This window comes from Taudactylus pleione, unplaced genomic scaffold, assembly GCF_031769625.1.
Source record: "Taudactylus pleione unplaced genomic scaffold, aTauple2 ptg000092l, whole genome shotgun sequence".
In the NCBI taxonomy this organism is placed as follows: Eukaryota; Metazoa; Chordata; class Amphibia; order Anura; family Myobatrachidae; genus Taudactylus; species Taudactylus pleione.
The window spans coordinates 15,818,627-15,840,387 of record NW_028284494.1 but is presented as its reverse complement, the minus strand read 5'-3'; the positions used below and the strand labels follow the sequence as shown (position 1 = coordinate 15,840,387).

The window sequence follows — 21,761 nt, the reverse complement described above, 5'->3', positions numbered from 1 at the left end:
TAAGGAGTTGCTTATTATTACCACAATATTTTTTTATTTCCCTCTCCATGATCTGGTGTGATAGACAATTATACCCCTTTTACACCAAAATCCCAGGTCTGACCCAGGATTTGGAACACGGTTTCAACACGGGACAGACCCCGTTCACATTGTGGCTCTGACCAGGGATATTCCCAGGTCAAGCCGGTTACACTGCACATGGGTGCACTGTTAAGTTTTGTACTGGTGCATGGAGATGACATCGTCTAAAAGCGCCAATGAGCCGACACTGCCCTGTAACCCGCGTCTTTCCCGGGTTCAATCCTGCTTGCTACCCGGGTTGGATTGCCAGGTCACTGGACCCGGGTTATTTTCGAGGATCCTTTTATACTGAGCCGCGACCAGGGTTGACATGGCAATAACCCGGGTAATGTGACCAGCGTAAAAGGGTATAAGATAATGGAACTAGGCACAGTCATCTACAGTACAGGGTTATGATGCACACCTCCTATCAAGCTAATGTGGGAAGATTGAGGTATGAAACACGGCTATTTGAAACAAAGTCATTACAGTACACGTTGAGTTTCCCATATCCAAATATTCCGAAATACGGAATATTCCGAAATACGGAATTTTTTTGACATGACTGAGATAATGAAACCATTGATTGTTGATTGTTCAATGTACACAAACTTTGTATAAAGCACAAATTATTAAAAATAATATATAAAATGACCTACAGGCTGTGTGTATAGTGTGTATATGAAACATAAATGAATTTTATTTCTGTACACAAACTTTGCTTGAGCCACAAAATTATTGAAAATATTGTATAAAATTACCTGCAGGCTGTGTGTATAAGGTTTATATAACACATAAATGCATTCTGTGTGTATATTTGGGTCCCATTCCCAAGATATTTCATTATTAAATGCAAATATTCCAAAATACGGAATATTCCGTTATCCAAAATATCCCTGGTCCCAAGCATTTTGGATATGGGAGACTCAACCTGTACATCCAAATTGTTAATCCTGTCCGATTTCAGTTAGACACCATTCAGGGGAAGGTGTAAAGGTGCCCATACACGGTGCGATATAGCAGCCGATCCGACGGATTGATATGATATCGCTGCTATACCGTACCGTGTGTGGGCATGATATCGGCCAGTGTGCTCTCCCGTGGGGTCATACATCACACCTCCAGATCTTACTGCTTGTTCACTTCATCTGGACATGTGATGTACGATCCCATGCAGCGCTATGCGGATGGGGGAGGAGGGTGCCGGCATATCTGCTTAACTGCTGGCGGATCATCCACAGCGGCATGGACATTGTTGTTATATCAAGCGTACATGCTGTGCTTTTCAGTTTCAGCTTTTTGTCCCATATCAGATCTTAGCTCAGTGTGTTTAAAGGTTTGGGATGAGGCTACAGCTGTTTATTAAGACAGCGGGAGCATTGCTCAATTGCACTTTGTTTTGTAGTGGAAGTGCTGAGGAACGTCTGGGTACCACAGAACAGTGCATTTTACCTTCAATCTTCATGCAGAATAATAATAAATTATAAAGTTAGAACCTTTTAAGTCAAGAAAGTATTTGCTGTTTCCCAGCGAGCACAAAACCACCATTTGTTAAATATACTTAAAATCCCTACTAAGGAATTCTTTGCATAAAAATGTTAACATTGATTCAGACTGACTAGTTAACAATGATATGAAACCAGAGCACATGGATGAAACACACGCAAGTATAGTGAAAACATACAAACTCCACACGATAGACCAAGAGCCGGAACTGAACTCATTACCCCAGTGATGTGATGGAGGCATGCTAACCACTAAGCCACCACCAAACAAAAATATCTAGGTCAGTGGTTCTCAACTCCAGTCCTCAAGTACCTCAGGTACCCCTGCACTGGTGAGTTTATCTATTTTGCTGGATCAGTAATTATGCCAACTGTTTCCACAGACAGAAATCCTAAAAACATGACCTGCTGGTGGTACCTGAGGGCTGCTGTTGAGAACCACTGGTCTAAGCCAGTGTTCACGGCTTTGGAGAACAAAATTCATATTCAACAATTACCTGCAACGGGAACACAGAGATTGCAGACACGTCATTCTCTGACAGCAGAATTAGGTGACGAGTGCTCAAAAGTTTAGGATCCAAAATGTGGCTAGCAATGAAACATGTTCTGCACTACCTTACACACATACACCCAATCAACTTCTGAGAATTACACACATAATCCTTCAGGCAGACTGTATAACTTCCAGCAGGTATGTGTTTATTTTTGAAACAGCGAACTGCAAGAAGATAACCACTAATCTAAACATTTATTTAGAACTGGCAAAAGGGCACGCCATTAAAATACTGCTGCTATTTATATTATGAACAGCTTGTATTCTTCGCCCCTTTATAATATTTATAGAGTGATCATGTGATCGAGCGATGAAGATATCGTGGCAAGATGCCATCCCTGAGCTATTCTGCAGTTAGTCAGCATATCACACTTTATGCTCTTTATTTAAGAGTCTCTATCACAGCTATAGAAATAGGACAGATGTTCTTTCAGGCTCCCAGCAACAAATGCATTTTTTAGGAGGTCATAAAAGCAGCATATCAGGTGTGGGTTTAGGATCAAAAATATCTAGCATTTACTACAGTTTAAACATTCTAATTGGCTACAATTTACCATTTGGTGGGCCGACTAAATAGCCTTAGGCACGGCAAGATCCCGTTCCCATGTAATTAGGCAACATTTAGATAATATCTTCATAACACCATGAACTTGTGCTGAGGGAGTCCAGCTGCAAATAATGGCTTAGGTACTGGCTGCACAACCACATGGGGAATTAAGACTTACAAAACCTATACGTTTACTTCCAAAGTTTTTTGTTTTAACACAGATGTTCATTAAAGACAAATCACAACGGACGAGTTTATTTTGAACCTATGCATTAAAAACAAAACACAAAAACAAATTCAGTGTACAAAGAATACAGCGGACAATTAAAGTTTGTTGTGCTCTTTGATCTTAAAACTTTTCAACAGAGCAAAATTGATTTCTTCTCACCACTTACCATGAAGTTGTTTATAGACAATTACTGTAATGAATATCATTGAAGTCTGAATAACTTCACAGGTATGTGTTTAGATGTCCAGGCGATGAGAGCTCATTTATTTTGTTCCAATGTAATTTACCACAGTAATTGAGTACAGCAAAAGGGATATAAGGATTGAATGGATACCAAAATGACACACACACACACACACACACACACACACACACACACACACACACACACACACACACACACACACACACACACACACACACACACACACACACACACACACTCATCCCCAAACTGCAGTTTTACAATGCCATCTAGTGATCGAATGGTCATGAAAACTGTGGTGAATTCTTTACTTGTTGCTATGAAGCAATACTGTACATTTTAAGTAGGGGTGAGCGGGTTCGGATTTCTGAAATCCGAACCCCCCCGAGCCCCCCCGATCCGAGTCCGATCCGAGTCAGGCTCGACTTTTCCCGCCTGACTCGGATCTGAAATCGAGGCAAAACGTCATCTTCCCGCCTTCCGAGTCTCGCGGGTTTTGGATCCTATATAAGGTACACACGTCGGCGCCATTTTCTCACTCGGCTGTGGACAGTGAAGAGGGAGGGTGGGAGTTAGGGCTGTGTAGTGTAGTGTAGTGTAGTGCTGCTGTTGTCCACTACTTCAAAGTCCATAGGGGCTGGCTGTGTTGTGCTGTGCTGCTGTTGTTAATAGGGGCTGTGTCCACTACTTCAAAGTCCATAGGGGCTGGCTGGACTGTGTTGTGCAGTCAGTTCTCCATAGGGGCTGTGTCCACTCCAAAGTCCTGTGCAGTGTCCCAGTCCTAAAGGAGTGCTGTAGTGTTGTCCAGGGGGTGCTCTGTCCATCAGGGGTGCTCCCCCCAAGTGCTAAAAAAATAATATATTTTCTGTGTTTGTGAATTGTGTGCGCAGTAGCCGCACGTGCATCAACAAAGTAGTGCCAAGCGTGCGCCTGTGTCATAAGTAAAGGGCCGGCTGGCTTGACCGTTAAGGGTGCTGTAACCCCCGAAAGTACACTCCAGTCCAAACCAAAAAAAAAATTATTTTCTGTGTTTGTGAATTGTGTGCGCAGTAGCCGCACGTGCATCAACAAAGTAGTGCCAAGCGTGCGCCTGTGTCATAAGTAAAGGGCCGGCTGGCTTGACCGTTAAGGGTGCTGTAACCCCCGAAAGTACACTCCAGTCCAAACCAAAAAAAAAATTATTTTCTGTGTTTGTGAATTGTGTGCGCAGTAGCCGCACGTGCATCAACAAAGTAGTGCCAAGCGTGCGCCTGTGTCATAAGTAAAGGGCCGGCTGGCTTGACCGTTAAGGGTGCTGTAACCCCCGAAAGTACACTCCAGTCCAAACCAAAAAAAATATTATTTTCTGTGTTTGTGAATTGTGTGCGCAGTAGTCGCACGTGCATCAACAAAGTAGTGCCAAGCGTGCGCCTGTGTCATAAGTAAAGGGCCGGCTGGCTTGACCGTTAAGGGTGCTGTAACCCCCGAAAGTACACTCCAGTCCAAACCAAAAAAAAAATTATTTTCTGTGTTTGTGAATTGTGTGCGCAGTAGCCGCACGTGCATCAACAAAGTAGTGCCAAGCGTGCGCCTGTGTCATAAGTAAAGGGCCGGCTGGCTTGACCGTTAAGGGTGCTGTAACCCCCGAAAGTACACTCCAGTCCAAACCAAAAAAAATATTATTTTCTGTGTTTGTGAATTGTGTGCGCAGTAGTCGCACGTGCATCAACAAAGTAGTGCCAAGCGTGCGCCTGTGTCATAAGTAAATGGCCGGCTGGCTTGACCGTTAAAGGGTGCTGTAACCCCCAAGTACACTCCAGTCCAAACCAAAAAAAAAATTATTTTCTGTGTTTGTGAATTGTGTGCGCAGTAGCCGCACGTGCATCAACAAAGTAGTGCCAAGCGTGCGCCTGTGTCATAAGTAAAGGGCCGGCTGGCTTGACCGTTAAGGGTGCTGTAACCCCCGAAAGTACACTCCAGTCCAAACCAAAAAAAAAATTATTTTCTGTGTTTGTGAATTGTGTGCGCAGTAGCCGCACGTGCATCAACAAAGTAGTGCCAAGCGTGCGCCTGTGTCATAAGTAAAGGGCCGGCTGGCTTGACCGTTAAAGGGTGCTGTAACCCCCGAAAGTACACTCCAGTCCTAACCAAAAAAAAATTATTTTCTGTGTTTGTGAATTGTGTGCGCAGTAGCCGCACGTGCATCAACAAAGTAGTGCCAAGAGTGCGCCTGTGTCATAAGTAAAGGGCCGGCTGGCTTGACCGTTAAGGGTGCTGTAACCCCCGAAAGTACACTCCAGTCCAAACCAAAAAAAAAATTATTTTCTGTGTTTGTGAATTGTGTGCGCAGTAGCCGCACGTGCATCAACAAAGTAGTGCCAAGCGTGCGCCTGTGTCATAAGTAAAGGGCCGGCTGGCTTGACCGTTAAGGGTGCTGTAACCCCCGAAAGTACACTCCAGTCCAAACCAAAAAAAAATTATTTTCTGTGTTTGTGAATTGTGTGCGCAGTAGCCGCACGTGCATCAACAAAGTAGTGCCAAGCGTGCGCCTGTGTCATAAGTAAAGGGCCGGCTGGCTTGACCGTTAAGGGTGCTGTAACCCCCGAAAGTACACTCCAGTCCAAACCAAAAAAAATATTATTTTCTGTGTTTGTGAATTGTGTGCGCAGTAGTCGCACGTGCATCAACAAAGTAGTGCCAAGCGTGCGCCTGTGTCATAAGTAAAGGGCCGGCTGGCTTGACCGTTAAAGGGTGCTGTAACCCCCAAGTACACTCCAGTCCAAACCAAAAAAAAAATTATTTTCTGTGTTTGTGAATTGTGTGCGCAGTAGCCGCACGTGCATCAACAAAGTAGTGCCAAGCGTGCGCCTGTGTCATAAGTAAAGGGCCGGCTGGCTTGACCGTTAAGGGTGCTGTAACCCCCGAAAGTACACTCCAGTCCAAACCAAAAAAAAAATTATTTTCTGTGTTTGTGAATTGTGTGCGCAGTAGCCGCACGTGCATCAACAAAGTAGTGCCAAGCGTGCGCCTGTGTCATAAGTAAAGGGCCGGCTGGCTTGACCGTTAAGGGTGCTGTAACCCCCGAAAGTACACTCCAGTCCAAACCTAAAAAAAAATTATTTTCTGTGTTTGTGAATTGTGTGCGCAGTAGCCGCACGTGCATCAACAAAGTAGTGCCAAGCGTGCGCCTGTGTCATAAGTAAAGGGCCGGCTGGCTTGACCGTTAAAGGGTGCTGTAACCCCCGAAAGTACACTCCAGTCCAAACCAAAAAAAAATTATTTTCTGTGTTTGTGAATTGTGTGCGCAGTAGCCGCACGTGCATCAACAAAGTAGTGCCAAGCGTGCGCCTGTGTCATAAGTAAAGGGCCGGCTGGCTTGACCGTTAAGGGTGCTGTAACCCCCGAAAGTACACTCCAGTCCAAACCTAAAAAAAAATTATTTTCTGTGTTTGTGAATTGTGTGCGCAGTAGCCGCACGTGCATCAACAAAGTAGTGCCAAGAGTGCGCCTGTGTCATAAGTAAAGGGCCGGCTGGCTTGACCGTTAAAGGGTGCTGTAACCCCCGAAAGTACACTCCAGTCCAAACCAAAAAAAAATTATTTTCTGTGTTTGTGAATTGTGTGCGCAGTAGCCGCACGTGCATCAACAAAGTAGTGCCAAGCGTGCGCCTGTGTCATAAGTAAAGGGCCGGCTGGCTTGACCGTTAAAGGGTGCTGTAACCCCTGAAAGTACACTCCAGTCCAAACCAAAAAAAAATTATTTTCTGTGTTTGTGAATTGTGTGCGCAGTAGCCGCACGTGCATCAACAAAGTAGTGTCAAGCGTGCGCCTGTGTCATAAGTAAAGGGCCGGCTGGCTTGACCGTTAAGGGTGCTGTAACCCCCGAAAGTACACTCCAGTCCAAACCAAAAAAAAAATTATTTTCTGTGTTTGTGAATTGTGTGCGCAGTAGCCGCACGTGCATCAACAAAGTAGTGCCAAGAGTGCGCCTGTGTCATAAGTAAAGGGCCGGCTGGCTTGACCGTTAAAGGGTGCTGTAACCCACAAAGTACACTCCAGTCCGAACCAAAAAAAAATTTATTTTCTGTGTTTAGCCGCACGTATATATCAAATCGATATAACATAAATGGAGGACCAAACTTTCTCCGATAAAAATAAAATAGAGAAAGATCAAGAACCACTTCCTCCTAGTGCTGAAGCTGCTGCCACTAGTCATGACATAGACGATAACATGCCATCAACGTCGTCTGCCAAGGCCGATGCCCAATGTCATAGTAGAGGGCACATACAATCCCAAATGGCAAAGTTCAGGAAAATGACCTTGAAAAAGACATTTAAATCAGCTGAAGAGAAACGTAAACTTGCCAATATGCCATTTACGACACGGAGTGGCAAGGAACGGCTAAGGTCGATCCCTAGTATGTTCATGACTAGTGGTTCAGCTTCACATGACGATGGAAGCACTCCTCCCACTAAAAAAATCAAAAGAGTTAAGCTGGCAAAAGCACAGCGAAGAACTGTGCTTTCTAAGAAGATATCACAAATCCCCAAAGAGAGTCCAAGTGTGGTGGTGGTTGCGATGCCTGACCTTCCCAGCACTGGACGGGAAGAGGTGGCTCTTTCCACCATTTGCACGCCCCCTGCAAGTGCTGAAAGGAGCACCCACAGTCCACTTGCTGATATGCAAATTGAAGATGTCACTGTTGAAGTACAACAGGATGAGGATACTGGTGTAGCTGGCGCTGAGGAGGAAGTTGGCGAGGAGGATTCTGATGGTGATGTGGTTTGTTTAAATCAGGCTCCGGGGGAGACAGTTGTTGTCCGTGGGATGAAAAAGCCCATCACGGTCATGCCTGGGCAGAAGACCAAACATTCCACCTCTTTGGTCTGGCAATATTTCTATCCAAATCCGGACAACAACTGTCTTGCCATATGTACCATATGTAAAGGTGAAATAAGTAGGGGTAGGGACGTCAACCACCTAGGAACATCCTCCCTTATACGGCACCTGCAGCGCGTTCATAAAAAGTTACTGTCAAGTTCAGAAACTTTGGCTCAGACCGTAAGCAGTCCAGGGACACCTAAATCCCGTTGTCCTGTTGTATCCAAGCGCCTGCAAACCACACCGTCAACTCCCTCCTCGTCAATTTCCTCCTTAGTCAGGATCGGAAGTAGTCCTGCAGGCCATATCACTGGCATGACTGACTCTCCTATCCAGGATTCCTCCGGAGGATCCTGCATTGCTACGCCTACTGCTGCCGCTGCTGCTGTTGCTGCTGCTGCTGGGAGTCGTTCATCATCCCAGAGAGGAAGTAGGAACACCACTACTTTTACTAAACAATTGACCCTCCAACAGTCCTTAGCGAGGAGGATGAAGTACGACAGCAGTCATCCTGAAGCAAAACGTATAACTGAGGCCTTGACTGCTATGTTGGTGTTAGACGTGCGTCCGGTATCCGCCATTAGTGCAGTGGGATTTAGACAATTGATGGAGGTAGTGTGTCCCCGGTTCCAAATCCCGTCTAGATTCCACTTCACTAGGCAGGCGATACCGAGACTGTACAGAAACGTCAGAAAAAGTGTCCTCAGTGTCCTGAAAAATGCCGTTGTACACAATGTCCACTTAACCACGGACATGTGGACAAGTGGAACAGGGCAGACTAAGGACTATATGACTGTGACAGCCCACTGGGTAGATGTATCACCTTACGCAGCAACAGCAGCAGCGTCACCAGTAGCAGCATCTCAGAAACGCCAGCTCGTTACAAGGCAGGCTACGCTGTGTATCACCGGTTTCAGTAAGAGGCACACCGCCGACAACCTCTTAGAGAAACTGAGGGAAATCATCGCCCAGTGGCTTACCCCACTTAGACTCTCCTGGGGATTTGTGATATCTGACAACGCCACCAATATTGTGCGGGCATTACATCTGGGCAAATTCCAGCACGTCCCATGTTTTGCTCACACAATAAACTTGGTGGTGCAGAATTTTCTGAAAAGCGACAGGGGCGTGCAGGAGACGCTTTGGGTGGCCCGAAAAATTTCTGGCCACTTTCGCCATTCAGCGACTGCGTGCCGAAGACTGGAGCGCCAGCAAACACTCTTGAACCTGCCCCGCCATCACCTGAAGCAAGAGGTTGTGACGCGGTGGAACTCAACCCTCTATATGCTTCAGAGGATGGAGGAGCAGCAAAAGGCCATACAAGCCTATACATCCACCTATGACATAGGCAAAGGAGGGGGTATGCACCTGACTCAAGCGCAGTGGAGAATGATTTCCGTGTTGTGCAAGGTTCTTCAGCCCTTCGAACTTGCCACACGTGAAGTCAGTTCAGACACTGCCAGCTTGAGTCAGGTCATTCCCCTCATCAGGCTTTTGCAGAAGCAGCTGGAGAAAGTGAAGGAGGAGCTAAGACGGAGCGATTCCGCTCGGCATGTGGGACTTGTGGATGAAGCCCTTCATTCGCTTTGCCAGGATTCCAGGGTGGTCAATCTGTTGAAATCAGACCACTACATTTTGGCCACCGTGCTCGATCCTAGGTTTAAAGCCTATGTGGTGTCTCTCTTTCCGGCCGACACAAGCCTGCAGAGGTGCAAAGACCTGCTGGTGAACACACTGTCAGCTGAAGCGGAACGTGACACGTCAACGGCTCCTTCTTCATTTTCTCCCGCAACTGGGGCTGCCAGGAAAAAACTTAGGTATCCTAAGCAACCCGCTGGCGGTGATGCAGGGCAGGCAGGACCAAGTTTGGACATCTGGTCCGGACTGAAGGACCTGGCAACAATTTCTGACATGTCTACTGTCACTGCATATGATACTGTCACCATTGACAGAATGGTGGAGGATTACATCGGTGACAGCATCCAAGTAGGCATGTCAGACAGTCCATACCTGTACTGGCAGGAAAAAGAGGCAATTTGGAGGCCCCTGTACAAACTGGCTCTATTTTACCTGAGTTGCCCCCCCTCCAGTGTGTACTCCGAAAGAGTGTTTAGTGCAGCCGGGAACCTTGTCAGCGAAAGGCGTAGGAGGTTGCTTCCACAGAATGTGGAGAAGATGATGTTCATCAAAATGAATTATCAGCTCTTCCAGGGAGACCAGCCTCCAGAAGGTACAGAGGGACCTGTGGTGGTGGATTCAAGTGGGGACGAGTTAATACTTTGTGAGGATGAGGATGTACACACTGAAGAGGGTGAGGAATCGGTGGATGAGGAGGATGAGGATGACATCTTGCCTCCGTAGAGCCAGTTTGTGCAGGGACACATTAATTGCCAGCTTGTTTTGTGGGGGCCCAAACGAACCAATCATTTCAGCCACAGTTGTGTGGCAGACCCTGGCGCTGAAATGATTGATTTGTTAAAGTGTGCATGTCCTGTTTATACAACATAAGGGTGGGTGGGAGGGCCCAAGGACAATTCCATCTTGCACCTCTTTTTTTCTTTGCATTATGTACAGTTTGGGGCCTAGTTTTTCTAACTGCCATCCTGCCTGCCACTGCAGTGTCACTCCTAGATGGGTCACGTGTTTGTGCCGCCCACTCGTGTCGCTTAGCATAGTCATCCAGCTACCTCGGTGCAACCTTTTGGACATAAAAACACTATTGTGAGGTGTGAGGTGTTCAGAATAGACTGGAAATGAGTGGAAATTAAGGTTATTGAGGTTAATAATAGCATAGGAGCAGAAAAACCTACAAATTCTGTGATTTTAGCTGTTTTTATGCTTTTTTTCAAAAAAATACAGATCCAAAACACAAAACCCAGAACCCAAAACACGGAAGGGTGGTTTTGGCAAAACCAATCCAGATCCAAAACACGAAGAAAGATCCAGATCCAAAACCAAAACACAAAACACGAAAAGTGGCCGGTGCACACCCCTAATTTTAAGACAGGTAGAAATGACCCAAAACTTTTCCAAAAATATTTGGCTGCATACTCGATTTGTACAAAATTTCCAATTTTGCTCTTTTCTAGAACCAAGCATTTCTCAGATAAGGAGAAGCTCTTTTGTTTTTCTTACTCATTTACCAGCCATGCAAAATATTGAACAAGACTCCTGTAACATTCCCTGCAGAATCTGTACTTACATATAGGCCCTCATTCAGAGCCGTACGCTCTGAGCAGAGCGCACGCTCTGAATGAGGGCCGGGCTCCATTTTCATGGAGCGTCCTCCTGGACGCTCGTATAGCTGTGGGTCACCACCCACAGGCTATACGAGCGTGCATTTTGATGGCCGCGATGGTCGTGACCATCGCGACCATCGAAATTGCGAGCCGGAGCCTGCGGTTGAGGTTTTCAACCGCAAGCTCCGGAGTGATTTTGGCTCTATCAGAGCCAAAATCACTCCCACTGACATCACTAGTGATGTCAGTGGGCCGGCTTCTGACGGGAGGCGTTCCCGTGGGAACGCCCCCGTCAGGGAGGCACGCCCCCGGCACGCCCACCAAAGGGGGCGTGCTGTCAATCAACATTGACAGCACGCCCCCTTTGATCGGACACAACGAGCGAAGGAAAGTCCTTCGCTCGTCGTGTCTGGCGCATGCGCACGACGGAGCTCCCTCCGTCGTGCGCATGCTCAGTGCAGACCATCGACCCACTTGCGAGCGGACAGCCGCTCACGAGTGGGTCTGAATCAGGCCCATTGTCATCACTAGTATTTGGAGAGTAGTGATGTCACTTGTGTTACACAACTTCTTGTGAGGTTCCATGATGGAATGTGTAACTGTCTATGACCTATTAGGGCATAAGACTCACCTAGCACAAGAAACCCTCCCTGTTATTAAGTGAAATGTGTGTATATTAGAGCAATGGTGCCCCTACAGTATAACACAAAGCATAGTCACCTTTGATTTCTGCAACATGATAAAAACACACACACACACAAATAGAGCATAGAGACGCCCTCTACCGCTTTCTCACATCCGTAATACCTCGCAGTCCTGCGTACACATCGGTAACATCGACCCTCATGGACAATTACAGCAGCTCTTATTCAGAAATTGCAAGTCTCGTTGCACTCACAGTATACACAAGCTGCGTATGCCGTCGCAGTGGCTAATTTATGCACGCTCATGCAACGGCGTTCAAACGGACAGGCGTGCCTGCGTTTCTCTGACCACTCCCCCGCCACCACCCCCATATGCTGACGTCCTGTCACTCACTCTGCGATGGCTTTCTATGTGCGTGCGCGATCTCTGTGCGATCAAAATGCTGTTGCTGCGCACGTGCACTGCAGTGCCTTACGCATGCACAGTACCCACTATCGGCCCGATCTGCGTACACGGTTGCAATTGCAATCCGTGCTGAATCAGGCCCACAGTTCAACAAACAGACAAACTACAAAAGAAGGTCCCTGCTTAACAGAATATGGGCATAATACAATAGCTCATACTAGTATCATTCGGAAGTACTTTGCTTGCCTGATAGTTTGCCATTTATAGAATACACCTCTAATCATTATTATTTTTCTGAAGCATTAAGGAAACAAGTTATTTATGTAAACAAAAATATGTGTCTTGGTAGAGTAAAAATAACAAAACAGCCAGGATTAAAGTAAGGATGATCCTGGGCGATGGGATACACCCATTGTCTGTACAAGACTTAAAAGTGAGGAACTTGTAGTGAGCTGTTAACCTATCAAAGGACAATCTTGTGATGCTGAGACACAGCAAACAAGAGGTGTAATAACTACACTGGCTGTCTGGCTGCAGAACAATCTGTAGGGATTAACAAATGGGGAACGGTAGCACGACAGTGACAACATCAAAGCAATGTGGGTTTATTAACTTGATTAAAGAGTAAGGAAACAGTGCAAATACAGAACCACAGCACAATTATAAAAATGAGGCATCACAACAACGCACTTACAGATCACAGGAGCAACAACAAAACAAACATGAGTCTGCAACACTACAATAGAACTTTACAAAAGCAAAACACATTTTTTTTTGCTATCCTGTAACAGAGGAACGATCGACACAACAGAAAAAAAAAATAAAAAATCAATAACGTGATTCACGGTAAAATCTAGACAGGAGGTTTCTGGTTCTTGTTTCACAAATAAATAATTGAATAGACAGGAAAAAAAAAACAAAGTTGCCTAGAAAACAACCTGTGTGAGGTCTATTCTATTGCGATAACTTAAGATTTAGTAACTGCATGCAAGAATATTACAAATAGTATCCATATGCTGTATTAGATATTATAGGGGCACACATATTTTAAGGGTGCACATCTATAGTCCATCTCATACTATAGCCAGCCCATGAAGACAGAAGTCTATTTATAATTTCAGGTACCTTTTAGATACACTCTATTAAATATATATCTCTAACCTGCTTAATCATATTTGCACAATTGACCGCGTGGGTCTATTACTGAACACTTAAATATGAAAACAATATAGAAGGACATTTGCCTTATGCACAACAGTTACCAAGTGAATAAATTACTTCCTACATCTTACAGAAAAGTACAGTAATTAAACTTATTTTTAGGATTTTTGTCCCTTGTTTAAGGAAACACCAGGAAGGATTTTCCAAATGTAAGAAACTGAGGACAATACACCTCATTTCAAACAAGTAGGAGGAAAGTGCACAGGTAACATTATACATGAATACTGTCATTTACTGAAAGAGTAGTACAGTAGATGTTAGGAATGGACTGCCAGCCCATATGGTAGAGAACAAAGCTTCAGGAAAGACCACACTTGCGATAAACAGAGAACAGACCTGTTGTCATATAAGCAGAACCTGGCATCCAAGTTCATGCGGGCTGTAGTCAATGTATTGCCAGCCACACTGGGCACAGGCCTTGGGGACACCAGTTCAGGGGTAGCACACAAATAGTTGTATTATTATTTTCTATTCTTTTTTATTTTTTCATGTATTTGTTACTGGTTCTTTGCCAGATATCTATTTTATCCTGTGAAAAATATTGGAAGTAGGTGCTGGTTAGAAGGGCATGAATATTTGGGATGTCCAGTGTGTATTCACTTATAGGGGTAGATGTACTAAGACTTGGAGAGAGATAAAGTACCAACCAATCGGCTCCTGTCATTTTTCAAACACAGGGGTCTATTTACTAAGCAGTGTTAGGAGAAGTGAAAAGTGAAGAGTGAAAAGTGATAAAGTGCCCAACTGTCATTTTTCAAACACAGCCTGTGAGATGGCAGTTAGGAGCTGATTGGCTGGCACCTTATCACTTTTTTTCACTCTTCACTTTTCCTAACACTGCTTATTAAATAGACCTCACAGCCTGTAAAGTGACAATTAGGAGCTGATTGGTTGGTACTTTATCTCTCTCCAAGGCTTAGTACATCTCCCCCATAATAATTAGGGTAGCACTAACTATAAACAACACCTCGAGCATTAATAGACTGAAAATCCCATGTTCCTTTATACCAAAGTAAAATCTGCACCCTTAGCACTGCAATTGTAGTTGAACTACAGCTCCCAGCATGTCCTCCCAGACACAGATTTGGTTCCCTGCAGGGCATTCCGACACATAATTATCTGGTCCCTACCGAGAAATAACAAGACTACAGTTGTTAACCATTAATAAATGTATAGCCAGTAAAAAAGAGGTAACATTTTCAGCAATTAAAAAAAGAACATGAGCAGAACATTATTACACAGAGAACATTGATTCTGAGAGTATATAGGGTTGTGAACCATTTACTTTACGTCATTAAATTCAATTTTGCTGTATTACAGTGGTTGTCCCTGCTTTCAGCAATAGACACTTTATACAGCACCTTAGTCGTCAGTTTTTTTTCCTGTCAGTAAAAAGTATTTGCAACCCTGAACTAGACCCCAAGCAGAAATCTCCTGCAATATATTGGACACATGCTTAGCAACTGAGGTTAAACCCATTAGGTAACTCACACCATAGCAGACAACCATAAGGGTTTTGTATAACTCTAGATTTACAGCTCCCTTATGAATGTCCAACCTGCGCACACAGAAAACATACATAAAAAAAACACTGCGGGTATTATAACCAGAGTCTATAATGAAATTGACAGTCCCGGGTCCCAAGAGCCCTGAGGCACATTTTACGTAAGGATTATACAATCAGAGCTACAGAGAAAGACATTCCGGCAATAATCAACATATGAATGCGAGTTGTGATTGCATTTCGTCAAAGATTTTGAATGTATCCAAACAAGGCAACGAAACAGAGATTTAGTCATTATTGTTATTGTCTAGCGTTTGTACATAATACAGTATATGACCCTTTACCCAAACTATGAGCCCTAATCAGAACCAGAAGTCTGCTTTTAAGCAAAAAATCTACTTTTTTTCCCCCCTTCCCTTTAAAGTTCTTATACACTCCTTAAATAATAAAGGATAATTATTCTCAAGCTAGGAACATTTACTCCTTCAGATCTCTATAATTGTGTTTGTTTTTATGTGGTTATTTAGGACCAAATGGAACAGTTAAACATCAACCTTTGAGAGTGAAATGGATACACAGTTGCAAAACAAAAGGGGGACCGGATGATCCAGAGAGGCAAGTCCTGGCTAGGACTCTATAATGCACACAGGACCACAGTGACAAGACCTAGGACTGTATACACCACAGGGCTATAGTGACACGACCTATGACTGTATAGACGACAGAACTACAATGACAAGACCTAGGACCCTATACACCACAGGGCTACAGTGACAAGACCTAGGACTGTATACACCACAGGGCTATAGTGACAAGACCTAGGACTGTATACACCACAGGACTACACCACAGGGATATAGTGACAAGACCTAGGACTGTATACACTACAGGGCCTTAGTGACAAGACCTAGGACTGTATACACCACAGGACTACTGTGACAAGACCTAGGACTGTATATACCGCAGGGCTACAGTGACAAGACCTAGGACTGTATACACCAAAGGACTACAGTGACAAGACCTAGGACTGTATAGACCACAGGACTACAGTGACAAGACCTAGGACTGTATACACCACAGGGATATAGTGACAAGACCTAGGACTGTATACACTACAGGGCTATAGAGACAAGACCTAGGACCGTATACACCACAGGGCTATAGTGACAAGACCTAGACCTGCATACACCACAGGGCTATAGAGACAAGACCTAGGACTGTATACACCACAGGGCTATAGTGACAAGACCTAGACCTGCATACACCACAGGGCTATAGTGACAAGACCTAGGAATGTATACACCACAGGGCTATAGTGACAAGACCTAGGACTGTATACACCACAGGGCTATAGTGACAAGACATAGGCATGTATACACCACAGTGGTATAGTGACAAGACATAGGACTGTATACACCACAGGGCTATAGTGACAAGACCTAGGACTGTATACACCACTTGGCTATAATGACAAGACCTAGAACTGTATACACCACAGGGCTATAGTGACAAGACCTAGGAATGTATACACCACAGGTCTATAGTGACAAGACATAGGACTGTATACACCACAGGGCTATAGTGACAAGACCTAGGACTGTATACACCACAGGGCTATAGTGACAAGACCTAGGACTGTATACACCACAGGGCTATAGTGACAAAACATAGGACTGTATACACCACAGGGCTATAGTGACAAGACCTAGGACTGTATACACCACAGGGCTATAGTGACAAGACATAGGACTGTATACACCACAGGTCTACAGTGACAAGACATAGGATTGTATACACTACAGAGATATAGTGACAAGACCTAGGACTGTATACACCACAGGGCTATAGTGACAAAACATAGGACCCTATACACAGCAATGCTACAATGACAAGACCTAGGAGTCTATACAGCCAGCACACAGGAAAATAGTGACAAAACCTAGAATATACACCACTGTAAAATAGTGACAAGACCTAGGACTGTATATATCACAGGGCTACAGTGACAAGATCTAGGACTATACACCACATGGCTATAGTTACAAGACCTAGGACCCTATACAACACAGGACTACAGTGATAATTCTTAGGACTGTATACACCACAGTGCTACAGTGAGAGGACAGAGGACTGTATACAGCACAGATTGCTACAGTGACAGGACAGAGGACTGTATACAGCACACAGTGCTACAATGACAAGTCCTAGGAATGTATACACCACAGGGCTATAGTGACCAGACCTAGGACTCTGTACAGCAAAGGGCTACTGTGACAAGATCTCACTGGTTTAGATATTCTTGGGTTACCAATTAAATAATACATTACTATAAAAATAGATTCCATGGGGTATATTTACTAAAATGCAGGTTTTTAAAAGTGGAGTTGTTGCCCATAGCAACTAATCAGATGCTAGCTATTATCTTCTAGAAGGTGCTAGATAATTTATAAGTAGAAATTGATTGGTTGCTGTGGGCAACAACCCCACTTCTAAAAACCTGCATTTAAATATATAAATATATCTCCATGACTGTAAAACACATCTAAATATTTTCTTCATGTGACAGTTATACACAAGGGAAGAGGTAGGTCACCTATTGCTCTCCAGCTGTTGTAGAACTACAAGTCCCAACCTGCACCATGTTCCACAACAGCTTAAGGTCCACAGGTGATGTTTTAGAGTTAACCAAATCTAACTTGTAAATGTAGGAAATGAAATGTGGTAGTTTCAACACATCAGGGTTATTTACAACTGGTCCATCCCAAAGCTGTTTCGCTTATGAATGCAGTGACAAAGCAGTAGTCACCCCTATAGGAGGGACAGATGGCTGACAAGGGTCCAGCTCATCAGGCAATAAATGGTGCAATAGTTATACAGTAGCTTGGAGTTAGAAAACTGTGTCAGAATGAAGGTCCCTATGCGGAGAACTGCTACAGAACTCACACACTCCAATTATTTTAAAATACAGTATCTCATAATCTCATAAAACGCACAGTAGCTATCTACCGACTCTATCTATCTATCTATCTATCTATCTATCTATAAATATATGTATGTATATATATGTATATATATATATATATATATATATATATATATATAGATAGATAGATACAATCATATTTTCATAGCGTGACTCAACAGACTGCATAATTTAAAGATTATCTTAAGTTTCATGGTCATGTACTGTAAACCTCATGTAAGGAGATCAGACAGCTCAATGACCACAAACCATTACTTTAAGCATAAACAAAACTTTAATATGACCTTTTCCTGGAATAACACTAGACTCACTGGGGACCTATATAATGTTTCATACATGAGCCACTGTCAGAACCACACTTTACTGTTTTTCAGTACTGAAATAAATAACGCATGGGATGCTGCCGGTTAAAGCATGGTTGGGTCACATCAAACGTCACATCTGTCCCTGCTCCAGTGGAGTATACAATCTATATTTCCTACAGCACAGACACTAGGGCAGTGGTTCCCAAACTTGGTGCCGTGGCACCCTGGGGTGCCTCGGGGTACTTGCAAGGGAGCCTCCAGTTTGGTGGTCCAGAACCAACTCAAAATATTTATGGTCAATGTAATAGGAAAAGCCAGTGATAGTGGCTGCCAGTCATAAAATATGTGGACAACCAGAGCACAACCCTGTCCGCCACCACATAACCGAGCGTAAGAGTAACAGGTAAACACAACTGGCTTAATAAAATAATCTTCTCTGGATTTCAATAAGAAACTTTTGGCTTAGTGGAAAAAACGCTGATACTCTAGGGTGCCGTGATTCAAGAAAGTTTGGGAACCACTGCACTAGGGTTAATTTTCTTCTGAAGCCAATTAACCTGCCAGTGGAGTCTGAAAGAAAGCCAGAGCAACCTGGGGTAAACCCACACAGAGAGGGGAGAACATATAAACTCCACACAGATATGACCTTGGTTGGAATGGACCCATGACCACAGCATTGCGAGGCAGCAATACTAACAACTGTGCCAGCCTGCTGCCCATTGTAGTTTACTTATATACAGACCACATGAAACACATCTAATCCCCAGCTGTGGTGGAGGCACTAGTCTCATCATGCCCTGCTTGGACTTGTTGTCCCACAACAGCTGGAGAGCCACAAGTCTGTAATGTCCAGCAGATCTCACACGTTGGCATGCCCCTGTTTTATGACCCTGGAGGTGCCTTTCTGTCTCAGCAGCATAGTGAGACAACAGCCACAGTCCATTAACGACCCACTAGGTTGCACAAACTCTAAAACAGCTTTTATCACTCCCAGTGCAGGAGCCCCGTGGTCAGGGAGGGAAGGGGGTACTCACTGTAAGGACAGTCATCCTTCTTGGTGCCATTAACTTTCCCTTTGTCATCGATCTTGAGGAAGTATTTGTGGAAGGAGAAAAGTTTCCTCCAGCGCACATCTCCCTGGAGGTGGTTGTAACTTCGCACATGTCTCCCAGAGGAGGTGTTGGAGGAGAGCTCCTGGGGGTGCAAAGGGTCCATGCCCCCGACCTCATTGCAGGTGACAGACAACAGGTAGACCAAGAAGAAGAGGAGCCAGGAGCGGGGCAGGTGAGACCAGCCTGGGGCACCATGTGTCAGTATCCATTTGCACATTGTACTGAGGCTGAGGGCTTCAGAAAATGCCTCATGGAAAGAAACATAATGGAAATATAAAATCCGGTTTGGGGTTAGCTGGGAACTGCTGGCCACTACCTGTCCCGGGCTGCAGAGTGTAGTGCACCAACTTTTCAAAATGATGGGGGGTGCCCTTCCATAGGACTAAAAATTCTCATGCCTAGACGTGGATAGTGGCAGCACAAATATTGAGGGTGCTCAAGCACCCACAGAGCTGGCTCCTATGGCATTAACATCCATATCTCAGAAGAAGACTATCCCCAGCTGTAGACCTCTTATGCTCCTGGTAGGGTATTGGACGATGTCCTGCTGGAGGTGATACTGCTGCTGCTGCTGGATGACTGTCCTGGCTGCTCCTACTTCATGCACACACTTTCCCGGCAGCTTCTCCCAACATGTTGAAGTCTGCAGCAGTGCCTGGAAAACAATGACATGTTCAGCTCACCCCCCACCCCAAAAAAAAAAAAAAAAAGTCCTAATCTGTGCTAACCCCCCCTCCTTCTGCTCTCGGTTCCAGGCTGCAGAGAAATCCTCACTGGGCTAATTGTCAGCCTGCAGATGAGAGCGGAGTAAATGTCAGTGATTGCAGCCCAGGGGTGGGATGTCTCTAGTGGGCAGCCTGCTTGCAAGGGGTCAGGCAGCGGTGGACATCTGAAACCCAGGAGTAAGAGGGAGTCCCTGGAGAGGAGGAAGGGGAGGAAGGGGGGGCTCTCTTGACGGCTCTGTAGAGAGAGATCACTGATCCCTTCCACTGATCTGAATCTTACAAATTGCTGAACGCCCAGGTCCTCAGTCTGAGCTGCCCACCAGCAATGCTTTGGATGTTATGCTTTTGCAAATATTGCTGTCTTGCAGGCTGAGCCAATCCCCCACCAGGAGCCCCTCTTCTTAGATTTGGGCAGGGAAGAAGTGCTCCACCTGGAGATTGTTGCTCATTTTTTCTTTTTTCTTCTTCTTCACTCCCGTTCTAAAGAACTGTTGCGAAGAAAAGAAAAAGAACAATTAGCTTCCTATACTTTACCCCTGAGGCTGCGGGTAACCAGCCTGGGAGCTGCTGCTGCTGCTGCATACTTCTATATACTGTACTGTAGCCTCTCAGGCTGTATACATAGTATTAACGCTTCACCTATCGGCTCTTCACGCACAAAAGAATGATGAAGTCTGCCAGTCTGGTACACAGACCCCGATCCACAATATATGAACTTAAAGGCGATTGTGAGAATCAGTCTTTTACTTTAATTATAAATCTGCTGTATAACCGCTCTATTATCCATAAATGTAATTATATGCTGACATCATATTTCATATGTCTTATTACTTCAACTTCACTGCTGATATATATATTCTTGTGCACTGCTATATATTTAGTACACACACATATATGTGTATATATATATATATATATATATATATATATATTAGAAAGTTCTGCATTCTCATCCACATCAATACATGAGGCTCTCTTTAAAAGACAGTTGACACACTATAGTAACCCTACAGTTGCAGTGTGAAGGGCTCCAGACTTATTAATGAAATAATAATACTATATATATATATATATATATATAATATAACCATATGCAAATGTATTATGTATAGATGATAATAAACACTTCATTCATATATGCATAAATCAACTATATTTTCTTTTTTTACCAGTCATTGGGATTTAATAAGCATGATTCCTAATCTCATCTGAAATACTTCTCTTTATGTCTTAATAATGCGTAAGGTCGTTTAATGATCATTAGGACCAGGAGGCCTGACAATTATATAAACAGTGAAGCGTGGAGGCAATACCTCCTGATTTCCACGGCTCATGCCTAGCTAGGTCATCCGAATCTGAGTGCCTGACTATGCTATCACCAGTCAGGAGGTAAATTAAATAGGGCCTGATTCAGAGATGGCCGGTAATGCCAACGCCACAGCATACTCTTACAGATCGCAGTTGCTAAATATGCTAATGCTTTCCAAAGCACAGTCGAGCATAGGGACGCCCACTGCTGCCTTCTCATCTCCGTACGAGGACGTACAACAGCATAGACATCAGTTCCATTGACGCACAACAGGCAGTCACGCAGCATGTACTGTAAGTCTGACCAGCCGCAAACACTGCAGCTCTCCTGAGACGCAGAGAGGTCTCATGCTGC

The 21,761-nt window shown here is 44.5% G+C and overlaps 1 protein-coding gene across 1 annotated transcript in view; it reads right to left on the bottom strand.

Moving 5' to 3' along the window:
• Positions 1-20,025, bottom strand: part of FGF10 (fibroblast growth factor 10) — a 123,409-nt gene extending 103,384 nt beyond the window's left edge. Inside the window, exon 1 of the mRNA XM_088469497.1 lies at positions 19,296-20,025. Coding sequence (XP_088325623.1) covers positions 19,296-19,590 — 295 coding nt within the window. The 5' untranslated portion in view covers positions 19,591-20,025. The remainder of the gene's footprint in view (positions 1-19,295) is intronic.
• Between the last annotated feature and the right edge of the window lie 1,736 nt (positions 20,026-21,761).